Source organism: Amaranthus tricolor, chromosome 15, assembly GCF_026212465.1.
Source record: "Amaranthus tricolor cultivar Red isolate AtriRed21 chromosome 15, ASM2621246v1, whole genome shotgun sequence".
Classification (NCBI taxonomy): domain Eukaryota; kingdom Viridiplantae; phylum Streptophyta; class Magnoliopsida; order Caryophyllales; family Amaranthaceae; genus Amaranthus; species Amaranthus tricolor.
Window position 1 is genome coordinate 8,456,889 of NC_080061.1, and position 17,658 is coordinate 8,474,546.

The following is a 17,658-nucleotide window of genomic DNA, read 5'->3' on the forward strand; positions in this document are numbered from 1 at the left end:
CATTTTCGAAATTATTTATATGACATGAATTCATTTAATTAACTTAATTTTCTCATGTGTTACTTTAAAATTATAAGTGATAATGTAACATTTTCAGAATAGGTCGAACTTTTGAAAACACCTTTAATGAAAACATGAACCAAAACCTACCCATGGGAGTGTTACCGCCACATCTATTTCTAATAAAATAGATGTAAGGCTTAACGACTAAGAAATAACTTAATAACTTTAAATCCAAAAGAGGGTTTACAACATGAGAGAAGACTGAAACGCAATCTATGTCCATATAAAATTTAAACAACTTAAGGTAAAATTTAAACTGAAATACGACTCTAACAAAAGCTATGTTTCTAGGTGATCCTCACTCCACGATTCCCACGCAATCAATAACCTGCAACATAAGAATGCAAGAAAAACAAGGGAAAAACTTCAAAAATCAGGAAATTGAGTAATTCCAACTCCATCCCGTAAAACGATTAAGTTTGAAAATGATTTAAGAAAATACAATATAATCAAATTGAAAATAATTTTAGAAAATAACATATAGCTGAGTTTAATAGAAAACAATTTGAGAACATAATATATATAATATCACATAAACCAATTTATTAATTTGATAATTAATAATGACAAACACATAATCAATTTTAAATTTGAGGGAACGAGAACGCCAGTAGGCCGAGGCTTTACCCCTATACCTACTTCAACAAGAGGTCGTCACCCCAAATAATTCAAGGCCAGCAGAGTAGTCTCAGGGAACCCTAGTGTGCACACCCCTTCTACTTGGATCAATACAAATAGAAGGAAGACCAAACATCGTATCAAGTATCAGAAATAATAATACCTGTCGGCAGCTATACTAACCAAACAGGGCAACCTGTTCATCACCCTTATACTTGGATCACAACAAATATAAGAGCTTCATTTCCCTCGTGTTACACTTTACGTGATTTAATATATTTTAATAATTAGTTGCGAGCACACAAACTTATAATCAAGCATACATTATACATTTTATTTTATGATCATAAATTTTTCCCAATAAATATATATCTTAGGAATATCCAACTGAAATCTCATTTTCCAAATCACCATTCTAACATCAATTGGTGGCCATAGGAATTAATATCATAAATATTTCTCTTCCAATTTAAATCGTATCTAATTTCGTTATCAAAATAGTAATATAAATTTTATCGAAATAAAAATTATAAATTCAAGTTTGACAGAAATAATAGTAAATATAATTTGAGAATATATTAAGCATAACATCATATAAAATAATGTCATATCAAATCATGCACCCATTTAAACACGTTAATTATCACTTAGCACATAATACTAACGGGATAGTCCTAATTAGATGGACATTGAGAATTACCTTGTCACGCGATCCTAGACAACGTACGCTCCTAATAATCTCTGTCTACGAATTTTTAAGGGTGATGGAGGAAGAGTTTATAGGAGAAAAAGGAAGTGTGAGTAATAATGTGAATGAAATTAAGGGTAATGGTTTAATTTATAATAGGTAAGTGAGGTTGGTTATAAGGTTTAGAGGGGGGAGTGGGAAGTTATTGTTAATGGGGAGTTATGTTTTCTTTTTATTTTTATTATTTTTTTTTAATTTTTTCTGAAACTTATTTATTATTATTTTTATTATTTAAAAAAAACGGTTACTACAGGTAATCCTAATTATATAAAAAGAAATTACCTCAAAACTGTAAGCAATTAATTTAATGTTATAAGTAATTACTTTAAGACAGTAAATATAAATTAAATGCTTAAATGAAAATTAAAAAATAAAAATAGAACATGGTTAAATATAAAAATAAAGCAAAATTTAAGAGATGCACTAAACTGAAAAATAAGACAAATGTTACATGACACAAGATATTTTTTTCCAAGTAATGCCCCCAATTTCTCAAAGTAGCCAAATTTTTATTTCCTCTTATTCTTTCCGTTCGTCCTATTTCTAATATCACATTATTTATCAATCACTTCTAATTTGTATTTTATATTTTATTCTTAGTGTATAAGTAAATAAAACATCGTCAAATAAGATTTTAATTGATTCAATCCAATATAAACTTTATTAACATTATTTATTTTTTAATGTTTTTATGCATAAATAAAGATATTAAAAATTAAATTAGAGTATTGGCAGGTATGTAATGAGAAGGAGACAAACGAAAAGAATACAAGGGAGTATTTGTCATTATCATTCCATAAGATCGGAATTGTAAGAAGTGGTCACAATGGCAATAGTTTTACAATGATCTTTTCTTTTGAAACTTTCGTTGTTCATTGTAAATAATCATGAAATTATGAACACATGTAACTACGCTTAGAAGAAGCAAAGGCAGATGATTCAAAATCTGCTCTTGTAATAACATCATATGTAATTCATTAGGAAGTTTAGTCGTCATCAAAATTTTGGACATAACATGAATAAATATTTCATCCAATTTCATTAAAACAAACTATCTTAAGAGAATATTACTTATTTATCAACGAATCAATAAAAAATAGGAGTAACTAAAAATTATTACTGGTGCTTATTAGAATTGATATTCAATTCAAGCCTTATACCAAGCTGGAGATAGTAAGAGTATATTATCTATCTAGACTAAATTGTTCATACAAGTGATCCATTTCCCTACGGGATAGACAACTAGACTGGTTTTACTTATCGTTCTCTTCGAAATTTACTGTAATCAGCTAACAAATTTCCATTCACCTTGTCTTTCATGTTCTCCAGGAGTCTCTTTAGTACCTACGAACAACAAATTTCATAGTCTTGAGTTACTGCTCATATGCCTGTTAAAAAAACCCGACCCGTCGACCTGCCGACCTGCATCTTAAATGTCGGGTCATTTTTAAAAAAGTTACAAGTTCGGGATCGGGTACCCGGATAAATTAGGCCGGGACACGGGCCGTTAAAATAGGTACCCGACCAGCCGGGTCGGGTACCCGGTAATGAACACCCTTAACTGCTAGTATGAGGAGGATCTGTGCTACGTCCACACTTTTAGCCCACAGGGCTTCGTATGAGAAGGCGGGTCGGAATATATAACATATCACGTGGCCTCAACCAAAAGCTTAAGCTGATAATTGAGGCCCCGAGATATGTTATAAGCTCTAACACAAACATTCCAAATTATAGTCTCGAATATGTATTTTGAGATTACAATTTGGAATGTTTGTGTTATGCTAAAGTTTTAACATTTTTATGTTACGGATTCTTGAACTCAGCTTCATATGGAACGAACACGTCTGAATCATATAACATCACAGCATTGTCTTAGTCTCTATAGATTGGTTTAACTGGACTAACCGATTCTGATACACTGCGACGAACATCTTCAGGAACTAAGACAAGAACTGGTGGAGTAACAACACTAATCTTCATCTCCAATTGACCCTTTAACCGACTTCTTGTTCCCCGTCTATCTGAATACAAAGCTCCCTGAACACCAAGACTAAAATGATCTGGTGGCACTACATTATCTAGCCCTTGAAGCTCCCATCTAATCTGCATCAAAATTCATAGTTAATGATACTGTGAATATAAAATCGCAGTGTAAAGTTGTAATAATGTTGTAGAGACTGTGACGAACAATATCAAGCTCGAGAACTTTGGAAATAGCAGGGGAAATTCCAGATGGGTAATCCTTGCCGTTTGTTTTACATCTCAATCTCATGTCTACAACAGGTGATACAGTCAGGAAGAAGAATTGTATGGGTAGCATATGTACTCTCCATTCTTCCTAGAAGCAATCACAAACACTAAAGTCAGAATAAAGGATACAAAGAGTGTGGCAGAAATGTACTAAAATTGCCGGAGCTAAGTAGCAGGTGTTGGAAAAATAACCCACATGTGATCCCACATCGAACAATTAGAGGGGGTTGACCAACATATTTGATGGGCAACTTCTCCTATTACCAATTGATTTTAGGATGGAACCTCATCGGATTTGTGTGTAGTCAACTCTCCTCTTTGGTGGGTCTTGTGTACAAACCAAAATTTATCACCAGGCACGAACCTGCAAGAGATGGGTACTTAGCAGTGTCACATGATTCGCTAATTGCCTTGTGATTCGCGAATCGAAAAAAAGCGAGTTATGGTCGGTTTTAGGCTATTTTGAACCATTTTGAGCGAATCGCGAATCTAAAAGGCGAACCAACTAGCGAATTATGTTTCACCGGTACCTAGAACCAAATGCCAAAGTCCAAATTGGAAAATTGTAATAAGGTTTACACGTTTGGGTAAGAGGAAACGGAGGGAAAAGTAGATGAGAGAAGGGTTAAAAAACAGCATCACTACAGTCTCTAGTATCCCAAAAATTGGAGGGAATAGAGCCCATTCTTCCCTGTGCCCTTCCTCCACTTTCCCTCCCTTTCCTCAATATATCCTCACAATGGGTACTAACAAGTAATAATATTGATAGTTTGATACTCATACTTATTCCTCAAACACCTAAAAGAATAATGACGACCCAGAATGATGAAAAATTAAACAATGTCCTTGCTTGGCAAAATGTCCTTCCCTTCCTTGCTTTTGCATTGGTATTTAGCTTATCAATGTTGTTGAAAACCGTAACCTTTGTTTGCCCAACGGCTTTCAACAAGGTAAAGAAAACTTATGCTATAAATCCTTCTTGGTTGGCCTTTACGTCAAAATCAGCAAGATTCTACTTTAACGGTCTATTTGATTATTGGTAAATCATTTTATTCTAATCATTTTTTCCTTGAAAAAACCAATTTCCATCCATTACCAATTGAGAAATTAGTAATTGGTGATAATGGGAAAATTATATTAAAAAAAAACGCATATTTGCCAATGAGATTACCAACACATTTCATGAAAACTAAAACTAAATCTCATTCTAAATCTGGTATTATGAAAAAGAAGCTAAAATTTTAAGAAAAAGTAAGTTGTTCAACCTCGTTAAGCTGTTGGCTTCTCCTTTTATCTGGAAAAATAGCTGTAAAAACCCTGGGTTTATCTTCTAAATACTGATCAAATGAAGCCTGCAAGTGCAAAAATGGAGAAAACCCATTACTTAAATGAACAATTTGACATATAAAATCAACATTACAGAAAGAAAAAGTACCCCAGGAGTTTCATAGAAAGGAATATCAGTGGACATCCGGGAAGAGTAAGTGGAGGGACATTGATGGAACTGAGAGTGGATTCTGATTGGTTGCAGTGATTTGAATTTAGTGACAGCATGTAACAGTAGACCTGCTCTAATTGTGATCGGTTTGGTATTATCCCTAAATTGAGAAGCAATGGACGTCGAGCTAGGCCTGAATCTGGGTGCAACACCAGCTTCAACCATTGTTATTACATTTGGAGAATAGTGAATAGTGGTGTCTGTTTGGTATCAGACTATCAGCTCGCAAGAAAGAATGTCCTTTTTCCATTTCCATGACGATAAGAGGGGATGGTGAATGTAATCATACTTCTAATGTTATTGGTCCAAGTGTCTAACACGTGGAACCTCTTTTATTCATTTAATTATATACCAAACACGGTTTATAAATTATTTGAATATCGAATTAGTAATCTTATATGTGTAATTAGATTATTATATGACCCCTTAATTTCTTAAGTATATTGAAACTACAAATTGATTTATTCTAAAAACCGTAAAAGTATTTCTATTAAAATTGAGATTCATATTATTAATATATTATTATATAAAACATAATCATAAAATTATGCACTAAATAATACTCTCTCCTATTCACCCAATGTGTTCTATTTGACTTTTTACCATTTTATAGGTCGTCAAATGGGACCACAAGTGAAAGAAAAAAGTAGTGTTTTTAAAATTTTTATAGGGGTAAATTGGGGTTAGTATGTATAAAGTGTAACACCCCGAGATTTTAATAATGAAATTATTTAATATTTTAATAACTTTTAAAGATTTTACAATTATATTAAATTAATTCCGAATTAGTTTTAATAAATTTATTTCATATACGGATTTAAATGTTAACTTTTATATATATATATATATATATATATATATATATATATATATATATATATATATATATATATATATATATATATATATATATATATATATATATATATATATATATATATATATATATTAAAAATATAGTTACGATTTCTCAAATAAAGAGGTTCGAATCAAAATGATTATTTTATTAAAATGTGTGAGCCCACGAAGGTGAGCCTCTTAGTTGGGCCTCGCAAGAAAATAAATCGAGATAAAAATAAATAAATAAATAAATAAATAAACCTAATAATAAATAAACATAATAATAATAATAATAATAATAATATTTAATAATAATAATAATAATAATATTTAATAATAATAATAATAGCTATAACAAGTATAAAACCCAGGAAAACCCTAAATGTTCAAGCTAGCCGTCACTCTTCTTTCTCCTTCTCCTCCTTCTTCCTCTCTTCTCCCCTGCGCCTCCTTCTCCTTTCCCCAGCTAGATGCCGCCTTCTGCGTGACCACCACTAGCTGCCGCCTTCTGCGTGACCACCACCTGCACAGTCGCCAACAGCAACCAGCAGTAGGGGCTGCGATTTCTTCCCCAAACAGCAGCTGCTCAGCAGCCTCCCTTCCCTCCTCCACGGCAGTAACCAGCTGCACACCAGCAGCCCTCCACGAGCGCAGCGCCACCATCTTTATGCTTCACATCACCGCAACAACCACCTAGCCTTCACCCATTTCTAATTCCCCTTTGTAAGACATCTCACCTACCTCTAATTGATTTTCCTTCTTGTTTTAATTGGGATTTTTATCAAGTTTATGAGTCTTATGATGATTTTGTATTATTTCTTTCTTTTAGTATTGAATCTTGCTATGAGTAAGAGTTGGATTTATAAATTGAATATATATTTATGAATTAAGGTTTAAAGTATGAATGTAAATGAAAGTTGTACTAGTTTTATGTTAAGGGATGTTTTATAACTTTAATAAATTGGTATGAGATTTGAATACGTGATTATATTGTGAATGGTGATAAATGTAGAATAGATGGTTGAAGTTATTAGTCCCAAAAGTGGGTGTTAATTGTCACTTGTATTGTTAAAAAAAATGATGGTGGTTATTGTTTATGTTATTGAGTATTATTGCTAGTTAATTATCGTTGTGGAAGTCGAAAGAAAGTATTGCTATTATTGTTGCTAATTATTAGTGGAAGTGTTTCTTTTCGTGTTCTTTGCCATTGTGAGTAATTTTGTATGTTGTAGTAAGTTATACGACAACTTGAGGTTATCTCTAACATCAACATTATTCAAGTTATTGGTATTAGTGTTGTTGTACAAGTGTTATTTGTTGATGACATGATATGGTGATAGGGTTTTGTTACTCGAGTCCCATAGGTTTAAAGAAATGGTCTTAACGCACACTTTGTTGTTGTGAAAGCTTATTTGATCCTTGGTTTAGTGGTTAAAAGCTTATTTGATTATTGAGTTAATGTTACAACTTATGAACAAATATAGATTGAGTAATGTGAATTGGTTTAGTATGCGTTATAATAAGTGGAAGTTACTTTGAATGGGTGGATGATAGCTTGTTGTAGATGCTATATGCTCCTAAGTGGAGACAAGTAGGCTTATTAGTTCTATTCCTAACTTGTATAGGTTCCCAGTTCATAAGAGGAAGGTAGAACTTAGTAAGGTGATTTTTGTAACTCTTGGTCGTGCAAGGACGCTTGCAGGTACGTACACGCAGTAATTAATTATCATATTCATTGTTTCAAAGTATTATCCATATTTCATGATTATATGCATCGTATTAGAATTATAGAGCGCCAGAAAGTAAACTATGCTAGTGTATAGTCATAACAGTGATATAGGCAAGTAGAATGAAAGCATTAGGAGATTATGAGAACAGATTTCTAAATAGTAGAGAACGCACCATGGTTGTGTGTGGTATCGAAGTAATTTCCTACTTATTGAGCCTTGATTTATGATTTATTGGCGTGACTCAACTAGATTATGTCTGGTTGATTTAGTAGTCCCCTAAGTGAGGTTCGACGGGACCACCGTAAGGGGGGTATGAGCATGCTTGGGTCATTGGGCACCGGGTGGCCGATACCGCCCCTTGACCGAGGTGTTACCATGAGGGCCTTGCAAACCCCAATATGGTGGCCTCTTCACTGGTTTAGTACCCCAGTGTGTTAGTTTTTCCCAAAGGTAGGACTAGAAGGGTCAATTGGAGGGGGCATGAGCTCATACTTTGCCATGGGCGCTGGGTGGCCGATAACGCCCTTGGCCGTGTCACTATGCCATGAATAGAGAAAGGATCCGCTGCCCTTGAATATACTTCGAGAGATTAGTAGTTTTAAAAAGAAATTATGAGTAAATAGAGGTGTTTAGACAGATGAGTAGACTCGCTATTGCCATACTAGATCGTTGTCTATAGTTTTGTTCAATAACTATAATTGTTATAAGTTCATTAATTACTGACGTGTATGTGTTTGTTGTTGTTTGCTCATGACTCTCTATGATGTTCCTGCTGTGACACATTTGACTATGGTCATTATGTTGAGCAGCAGGAGGATCATAGCTTGACATGACAGGTATAGGAGCTACTTTTGCTTTGCATTGGGGAAAAAAGCGGAGTACGATCGTAATAATTGTGTATAAATTGTCTAATGCTTGTAGCTTCTATAATACTTGTAAAGTTTTCTTTTGGAATTGTATAATTCTTTTGTATGGAGCCATGTGACTCCTCGTATGATCCATAGATCCGCTGCGTAGTTTTTGGATGTACAGTAGTGAGAATACTCCTTTAGTATCCGTCAGATCGATGCGTTAACACTGGAACCACGATCCTCGTTAGAGTTGATGATTTGTGAAGCCGACGATGATTCATTCCGTCGTGACGTATTTTTTTTGAAAGGCATTAAAGGCCTTAGATTAGTTTAGTCATATTAATCATTTATATATATATATATATATATATATATATATATATATATATATATATATATATATATATATATATATATATATATATATATATATATATATATATATATATATATATATATATTCTTGACACATCCTCAGTTTTAACCGAGATGCTGCCGAAATTTTCCACTCACTCACCTTTTTAATTAATCTCTAGCGTTTATGTTAAGTATGTTCCCTTTTCTTTTTATGTAACACCCGAATTTCCTCCCTTCCTTTATGATTCTGGTTTCGTTTAAGGGGTTGGAAATTCAGGGGTGTTACATAAAAGTGTGAAAAAGCTAAGTTTAGTACGAGTAAATTAGTAAAGATAATATACTCAAAATAGAAATGAGACATTTAGGGTGACTTGACCAAATAAGAAATTGAGACGCTTAGGATGAATAGGAGGGAGTATAGTTTATAAGTAATTACATAAAATAATAGAAAATTTCTACACATAAAAAGTAATATAAAAATAATTTAAATGTTCAATGTCTTTGTAAAACCTTAAAATATATTTTAAGCCTAAAGAATATATTTTTTACTATAATAATTAACATATAACTTAATTTAAGTATTTATGTATTATAAACTTGTTAAACATAGGTGATAAAATTATCATTTGAATTTTATTTCACCGATATCTTATCCTAATTATTAAATATTATTTACTTAAATAATTAATGTGTAATCTATTTAATTTGTGCATTTTTTTTAATATAGCCATGTAAGTAATATTCAGGATTATCTATGAAAAAATGTAAAAATTATTTTCTTTTCTTAATTTATTACAAATTTATTTTAATGAAAATTAATAATTTACATAAATAATTAATATGTTATTCGATAATTATCCATTGTAATTAAAAGATATTACATATTTTAGATGATTGTATATGCCAAAAAATGAGTACTCCCTCCGTTCTTTTTTGATCTTCCACATTACTATAACGGGTAGTTTCAAAAGTTCTTCCAATTTAGAATACTTTCTATTTTTAGAAATTTTTTATCCCACTTTTACCCCTTAAAACCTCCCATTTTCTTTTAATGTACCCATTTTCTGTTATTTATAATTATTTTCTCTCTCATACTTTCAATACAATCATTACTTCACACTACTATTTAATTAAAATAATACCCACTACAACCTCATACTTTCAATACAATCATTACTTCACACTACTATTTAATTAAAATAATATCCACTACAACCCAAAGATTCTATCTTTCTTAATATGTGTGAAAAACCCAAAGTGGAAGATCAAAAAAGAACGGAGGTAGTAGTAAATAAGTTAAGGTTTTAAAATCTTTTGTAATTAATCAATCAAATAAATCTAATCAGAACGATATTACATGATTTGCTAAAAAAGTATTTTCCTAATAAGAAAATGAAAAGAGCGAGAAAATTTTTATTATAAAGTCGACATGTGTCCTAATCGTCTCTTCATTAGTATATTGTATCATTTTTAAAATACCTACCAAATTAATGATATTGATTAACATTTTAGTCACATTATTCTATAGATTTCACAATATTATTAAAAATTTACACTGGTCTATAAATTTAAGAACAATATTATTCTACAGCTATTAAACAAATTTGGAAAATAATTTTGTTATATTAAAATATTATTTTCTTTCATTTTGGAAGTAATATTGGAAATCATATTGAAAAATGATATTGATTAACATTTTAGTCACATTTCAGTTTGGAATTAATATAGGAATCATATTGGAAAATAAAAAAGCTGTCTAGATCTTATTCTACACCTTAAATAAATTCTAGTATTTTAAGAAATGATTTTTAATAAATAATAAGCTGCCACGTCAACATAATTGAGCGGGAAAATATTGAATGAGAGTCTGACATGTGTCAGTCTCATTCTTTCATTAGTAGTCTTTATAGATTATAGATTATAGATAAATAGATTATTATATTACTCTAAGAAATAACTGTGTATCGATTATTTATTGATTTCTCTCAAGTTATAATTAATTATTATAATATTGTAAATTACTTAAAATTATACGTGATTACTTTATAACCATAATATAAATATACATAAAGTCAGCTTAATAAAAATAATTTTACCATAAAATTGAGATCGTTTCAGTAGAGAATTGTGTTGTTTCTCGCAATTCTCCCGCGTATCATCCTTTTGTAGAGCTCTTATTGTTTGGGATAAAATTGATCACTTTTCTCTAGTCCTTCTTGTGAAGAGAATATGAATATAAATTATCCGTTATTTTCCCTCATCCAAACCTTACTTTCGGATTGGATATTGAGTATAGTGATAATGATATAAAAAAAAAAGTAACTCGAGTATCTCACTAAAGTTGTCATTAGCAAATAAAAGAACTAGTGATTTATAGGAGTACGTCCGATACCTAAAATACTCGTGTTATTTCTTAAAGAAGCGGAAAACAATTAGTCACTCCTATTCCAATTAATTGTCCCACTTACTTTTTAATACTTGTCAAGATAATATTTTAATTTTTATATCTCTAATTATGAAAAAATAAAATTATAGAAGTCTATCGATAATCTTTGTATTGGAATGTATCAAATAAAATCTCACTTGACTGTATTTCAACTTACAAATTAAAAATAAAACACAAGTTAAAGTAATGAATGAATACTGACAAAAAAAAAATAAGACAATTAAACTGATTAAAAGATAATATAACAAACATTTCATGTTTTGTAAGTTTGCTCCACAAACTTGAAAACTCCCAACCCCTATTTACAAAGTAGTCATCCATTCCACTCATATTATATTATTTTAAATTACATATGACAATAATGCAAAATAAGTGGAGCTTTAGAAGTAAGTTTTTAAACTTATAAAATAATTCATACTACTATATATTATTCCCAAAACCCTTTCCTACAAACACTCCCACCCCTTATCTTTCTGTCTCATTCTTATTAACCTCCAGCTGCTTTACAAAGTAATGTTGAAGGAAGGAAGATACTTCAAGCAGAGTAAGGTATCCTGATACCCATTCTTGGAGCTAACCAAGGCCTCTGTGGGTCGGGATCTACATAAGAATGCACAAGAAATTGTACGGCTTCTTCATCGATCAATTCTCTGGCCCATCCAACCCGCTTTGATTGACAGCTTCCCGGTCCAAAACACCTTCATCATCAACAAACACAACAACTTGTTGGTTAGTCGAGTCAAGTATTATATTAACAAGGGCGGTCGAAATTTCATATAATAGCCGTATACTAGTCTCCCTAGTCCCTACATATTGTTTGTTGATGCATAGCCTACTGATTCCCTACCCAAGAAATGGTCTCACTCGACGATAGCTGTTAAGGAAAGTTTCTGTTCGGAACATTCGTATTTTGGTAATGAAAATTTAAGAACCCATCGCACTTATACGCACAGATCACCAGCCAATCAATACATAAATGTATAGTGATATGCAAAACAAAGGCACACACAATGTAGGAAGTAAAAAGAGATACCTGTACTCATAAAAGCAAGCACTCCTTTCATTCTCAGACTTGCCCCAATTATGCCAACCCTCATGCTTAACACACTGATCCATGTAAGTATACGCGAAAACCACCCTTCCAAAAGGTCCCCATGGTCGTCCAAGGAATGAATATGACACCTTTCCGTTGCCGGTGATCACACACCTGAAAAAGAAAATTACTCTAGTTAATACTAGAGGTAATGAGAAAGCTATCAGCAGGAAGGGTATGCACCAAGATAAGAAGATCAAATTTGAACGTTCATTAATGCAAGCAACTTAAACTATTAGATTAAAATTGCAAGATTTAGCTCCAATCCACTGCTTAATCTGTTACATAACAACAAAATAATGTCAACACTTTTAAACCAAAACACATCAACATGATAAATCATCATAAGCAAGCGACATCCATCCCATTCTCCCCTAAAGAAACAAGGAGTCACATAGCAATTAAAGAACTATAGAACGTCATTACTGCATATGAGCCTTAGGAGGGAGCAAAGGAAGCACTCAAAAGAAAATAATTGGAAGAGTTAGATGGTGTAAGACAGAATAAGCCAACATAACAATTAGATGCCGCAAAAAAGGCATGCCACGTAAACAAGAATATAGTCTAAGATAAGTATGAGAAAGAAACATGATTAAACATGTGGAGCGACTAAAAACTTTCCAATAACAATTATTTTTAAAGGTGTTCAAAACAGACCTGACACGGCATATAACAAATCTTGTATAACCGAACCAGACTTCAAAATTGTATTTACAATGATGTAAATACCAACTTGGACACAAGACCCGACTTTGACCCGCACAAGACCCAAAACTGATACGATGAACTGAATGACCTTGTTTTACATAGGTGATTGCAATGACAATATTAAAATCATTTAAAAAAGTAGCAACAGAACAAGAATAATAACTCAAAGTATTTTTTGTCTAAGACATGAGGATGTTAAAGACTAAATAAATCTAGCAAATTGGAAAATTTTGAGAATTCAAATTGCTCCAAATTTTTTTGAATTTCATATGGAATCAACCGGTGGAACCAGAAAAGCATAAAAAAAAATTTGGTGCTGTTATTTTTCAATTTTCAATAGGAGAAAATAGCCTTATTATCTTATACGTATTGTGTATCTTCTTTCCATCCATCCTCTCTCCTCAACAGTTTAAAATTCAGATGTACGCAATCTTACCCTAGTTAATAATAACAAATAGGTTGTTTCCGTACTTTCAACATCTTCTAACAAATCAATATTAGTTTTTTCATTCTCATTTTACAAATCAGTTTTAGATTGATAGGCACTACCCAATACTAAAAGTTTTTTGCAAGGAGCCAAAAAAGATCAACAATGAACTCACCCAGAAGAAGTTTAAATTGTTTTCTATGTAACCAAACAAACCAATCGAGTACCAAGTCAAAAGGAACCTCATTGGATCAGAGTTTAAAATATGCTTCCTCTACTTCATAGTTAAATTTTTAAGAGCTTGCTAGTCACATCAATCGCATTAATACTTACCAAATAGCAGTTCAATATAACATTTTGTTACCCTAAATACCATTTTACTAATATGTTTAGAGTAAAACTTACATCAAGCCATGGGGTTTAATGCAATATATAATATACACTATATTCCAAAAAAAATGAGAATAGAATGGATGACAATAACATGAAAGTGCAAAAGGCACACATAACTTGGTAACAATGAACAGTTACTCCAGCGGCACAAATCCCTCCTCATTAGTGTTAGTATGGACTTCATTCATCCTATCAATCAAATCAGTTTCATGAAAAATACAACATATCTAGGTAATACAGATTAACCAACGTTTTCACTGATATAGAAAGGTGGACTCAGATTGGATTACTTAAGGGAAAATCTTAGATTGCGAATAGTGCTTTGAGGTGATGAAGAATCGATTCAGCTCTTCAATTATATAGAAAATGGGAATGTGGATATCATACTCAACCAACAAGAATGTGGGCATTCATCATTCATAATTTCGGACCTATGAATCCTGGACAAAGCATGCATGGGTGGAAATATTTATATGAAAAGTGAAAAATAAAATTGAATAGAAACAACTATTGGAGTATATATTTCTAAAGGCATAATTGGGAGGTTTAAAGCAGGGTTTCAAAGAATGAACACATCCAAGTGAGAAGTGACGCCGAAATGGAATTGTATATACCTGAAATCTTTTTTAGTATCTAATCAATTTATGTGCAGCGATCCCACGTGTTGGGATTTAGGTTTCGTCATTATTGTGGATGTCAATAACAACAATGCCAACACACAATACCAAAATATTAATTGCAACAATGGGATTAATCCGTGTGAAATAAGAAAATAAAATGGCAAATATACCTAGGAAGAAACTTCTTAAATACCTTAAAAAAACATAACCAGTGGTCTCTTGTGATGACTTCCTGCTTTGTGCAGTTATAAAACCCTCTGACTTGCAATGAATATGACAATGCTCCAATAGAGCAGTACTATTTCCAAATATGAAGTCAACACTTCCTTCAATATAACAGTCTCTTAAATAATGCTTCCCATAATGCAAATATAATGTATCCTGGTCAAATAAACGTGGAAGAGAATGAGTTTGTCAATGCGCTCAACTGATTTTAAAATTGCAAAAAAAATCTTCAATAGCATAAACGCAGCTCAGTAATGTTCAATTCATTTTGGACATGCTTAATACTTTACTAAGCAGTAAACAGAAGAATATAATTTAATGTAAAGAAATGCACCTCACTACAAGAAAGTCAACATTCAATAAAACTCATCCTAGGACTATCCACATCAAATTATAACTTTTGTATTAATTTAAGATTTTTTTTATATTTTTGGCCTATTTTTGTATTGGCTACTGCCCTTTTTGCACGACCTAGAGATTGTTACCAAGGAGTATATACTTCAATGGGAATGTAAGGGCAGGAGTCACAGCAGCAACCAAAAACACAAACCACATCTTGATAGAGACTGAGAATTGTTATATTAAATTGAGAAAATACAGATCCTTGGAAGATAATAACTAACAAAGAAGTTGCTCCTTTTTGATAATTAAGCTTGATTTTGTTTTCAAAAATCATATAAACTACCTTAGCTTTCTTCAATTACTTTGAAATTCATTAGCTCGTATGATACCAGCCCCACACCACCTACCAGGACACAGACACTAGCATCCATCATCACCAGACACCAATTAGGCTCTCAAAAAACCCGAGACTCCAAAAAATTTGGAAATGGGGTACTCATCTGGTAAGGAGATTTCTTTGTAGTTAGATCCTCTAAAAGGAAAGCCATCAATTAAGAAGGAATTCCATCATAAAATAACAGGTTTTTTTGATCAAGAAAATGAATCATCACTATTAGATTACATGGAAACATCAACTTAGCAACTAAAATGCACGCAATCAACAAGCGACCATTTAATAAAGTTTGCCACACTCATTGTTAGTAAATATGCCAGCAAAGTATTTAGCAGTCTTTTGATTTCATCTTTGTCCTCATCAGAGTATTGAAGATAGCACACAGAAAAAAGCACTCAAACTGCTTTCGAATATAGAAATATGCTAACAAAGAAAAATTACTGGTGAAATTTTATGATCTTAACCAACATACAAAAATTGGCATAAATAGATACCTGCCACCCTAAGAACCGGCAATTGTAAAACGCACAACGATCAGCTGTCACTCTCAGCGCCACTGCTTGTCCCGATCCCTACAGTAAACATTTCCTATAAGCAGATCAAATCAAATTGGTCTCCAAATTCCCCTTAAATGAATAATTGAATTGTTAAACAAATCTAACCTTTAACAAAATTTATCAAAAAATAGTTAGTAACTATTCCAACATAACCAAAGTCAAAATTAGTTCATATGTCTAAATATATACTCACTAGTGTAGAACCCGAGCAATGCACGGTTTTCTTAACATTGACACATAAACATGATATTAAAAAAAAGTTAGAAATATTATGCAGTAGAAACCCTCAATTTTGACAATCATATGTATGAATTAACTTTGTAATTTTGAAAATTGTCAACAATATTAGTCAAAGATACTCTAATAGTAGATATATTGCTCAAGATCAATTGCCATTTCATTAGTAGTAAGCCAATAAAGGAATTTTATTCGGCAAGTTCTCTTAAATTGTGACAATTGGAATTTTTCAAGCTTTTTATTATAATGTATGATTTGTAAGTTGAGATTACGACATTTGATATCACATGATTAATATTCCAATTAAATCATCAATTAAACCAAATAGTAACTAATCCTAATTGTAGAACACAAATTACTCAGCGTCAATCACCAATTCATATTCCAATTAAATCATACCCAATAAATCTAATACATGAATTCAAGCAAAAAGGTTAACCTGAGGTGCAGAATTCTCAAATGTAACATTCTCAGCAATAAAATCTTCACCTTCTACAATCACAGTCCCGCAACCAAAAGTCCCAGTTCCAATCAATCTTGATGCCTGCACAATTTAATCAGCAATTCCTAACAAAACCCACCAAAAAAGTACCAAAAGCAAAGCTACAACAAAACCCAGAAAAGGAAAATAACCTGGTGATGATCAATTTTAGTGGCAGTGTTATTCCAAGTAAGAACAGTATTTTCAGGAGATAATCCAGCAAAAGTAATGAAATTCTTGGTCTTGGGTACATACAAGGGCTGTCTATAAACCCCAGATGAAATACGAATGATAGTTCGACATGTGTTCCCAAGCGGGACAGCATCAACCGCTTCCTGGACTGTGCTGTAATCGCCACTTCCATCCAGTGCAACAGTTATTACTCTTGTGGTTGCTGCCATTTTTGTTTCTTCTTCCTACACAATTACACTTTTGTTGATGTTTTCCTTAAGTTTTGGGCAGTTTTTTTAAAGGGAATTTGGGGTTGGAAAGGATTAAAAAGTGTGAAAGGGAATCCCGACAGAAGTGGGAACCAAAAAAAGGGGTACGCACTGCGGAGAGGAAACGCAGACAAAAGAGTGGGACTGAATAGTGATGATCGAGATTAGGGATCAAATTCTAGTTGGTTTTGGTTTTGGTTTTGGTTTTGGTTTCAGTTCCACCTAATTCGAATAACAGGTTTTCTATTCGAGTCGGTTTCTTAGTGATTTAAGAAGTAGATTTCGACAGTTAACATGAGGGTTGAGCGGGGTGGACATCGGTTCAACTTTATTTTTACTT

At 32.3% G+C, this 17,658-nt stretch overlaps 2 protein-coding genes across 3 annotated transcripts; both read right to left on the reverse strand.

Moving 5' to 3' along the window:
* Nucleotides 1-2,481: 2,481 nt before the first annotated feature.
* Nucleotides 2,482-5,421, reverse strand: LOC130801896 (uncharacterized). Of its 2 annotated transcripts, XM_057665835.1 has the most exons (5): nucleotides 5,115-5,421; nucleotides 4,945-5,031; nucleotides 3,618-3,767; nucleotides 3,335-3,532; nucleotides 2,482-2,773 (listed from the first exon to the last, which is right to left on the reverse strand). In XM_057665835.1, the coding sequence occupies exons 1-5, from the start codon at nucleotides 5,340-5,342 to the stop codon at nucleotides 2,687-2,689; spliced, it is 750 nt and encodes a 249-aa protein (XP_057521818.1). In that variant the 5' UTR covers nucleotides 5,343-5,421; the 3' UTR covers nucleotides 2,482-2,686. The 2 variants fall into 2 exon arrangements, with proteins under 2 accessions (XP_057521818.1, XP_057521819.1); XM_057665836.1 differs by lacking the exon at nucleotides 3,618-3,767.
* A 6,192-nt stretch (nucleotides 5,422-11,613) lies between these two features.
* On the reverse strand, nucleotides 11,614-17,552 carry LOC130801888 (pectinesterase 31). Its single transcript, XM_057665825.1, has 6 exons — nucleotides 17,031-17,552; nucleotides 16,837-16,941; nucleotides 16,098-16,175; nucleotides 14,836-15,023; nucleotides 12,435-12,608; nucleotides 11,614-12,099 (listed from the first exon to the last, which is right to left on the reverse strand). The coding sequence occupies exons 1-6, from the start codon at nucleotides 17,277-17,279 to the stop codon at nucleotides 11,937-11,939; spliced, it is 957 nt and encodes a 318-aa protein (XP_057521808.1). The 5' UTR covers nucleotides 17,280-17,552; the 3' UTR covers nucleotides 11,614-11,936.
* Between the last annotated feature and the right edge of the window lie 106 nt (nucleotides 17,553-17,658).

What these genes read in the sequence shown, in the direction of transcription:
- LOC130801896 (XM_057665835.1), bottom strand. Translation starts at nt 5,342, where the DNA reads ATGGTTGAAGCTGGTGTTGCACCCAGATTCAGGCCTAGCTCGACGTCC. An exon ending in CTTTCTATGAAACTCCTGGG is followed by an intron (nt 5,032 to 5,114) that starts GTACTTTTTCTT and finishes TTGCACTTGCAG; the next exon opens with GCTTCATTTGATCAGTATTT. An exon ending in GAAGCCAACAGCTTAACGAG is followed by an intron (nt 3,768 to 4,944) that starts GTTGAACAACTT and finishes GATTGCTTCTAG; the next exon opens with GAAGAATGGAGAGTACATAT.
- LOC130801888 (XM_057665825.1), bottom strand. Translation starts at nt 17,279, where the DNA reads ATGGCAGCAACCACAAGAGTAATAACTGTTGCACTGGATGGAAGTGGC. An exon ending in TTGAGAATTCTGCACCTCAG is followed by an intron (nt 16,176 to 16,836) that starts GTTAACCTTTTT and finishes TGTTTACTGTAG; the next exon opens with GGATCGGGACAAGCAGTGGC. An exon ending in GCCGGTTCTTAGGGTGGCAG is followed by an intron (nt 15,024 to 16,097) that starts GTATCTATTTAT and finishes TTATTTGACCAG; the next exon opens with GATACATTATATTTGCATTA.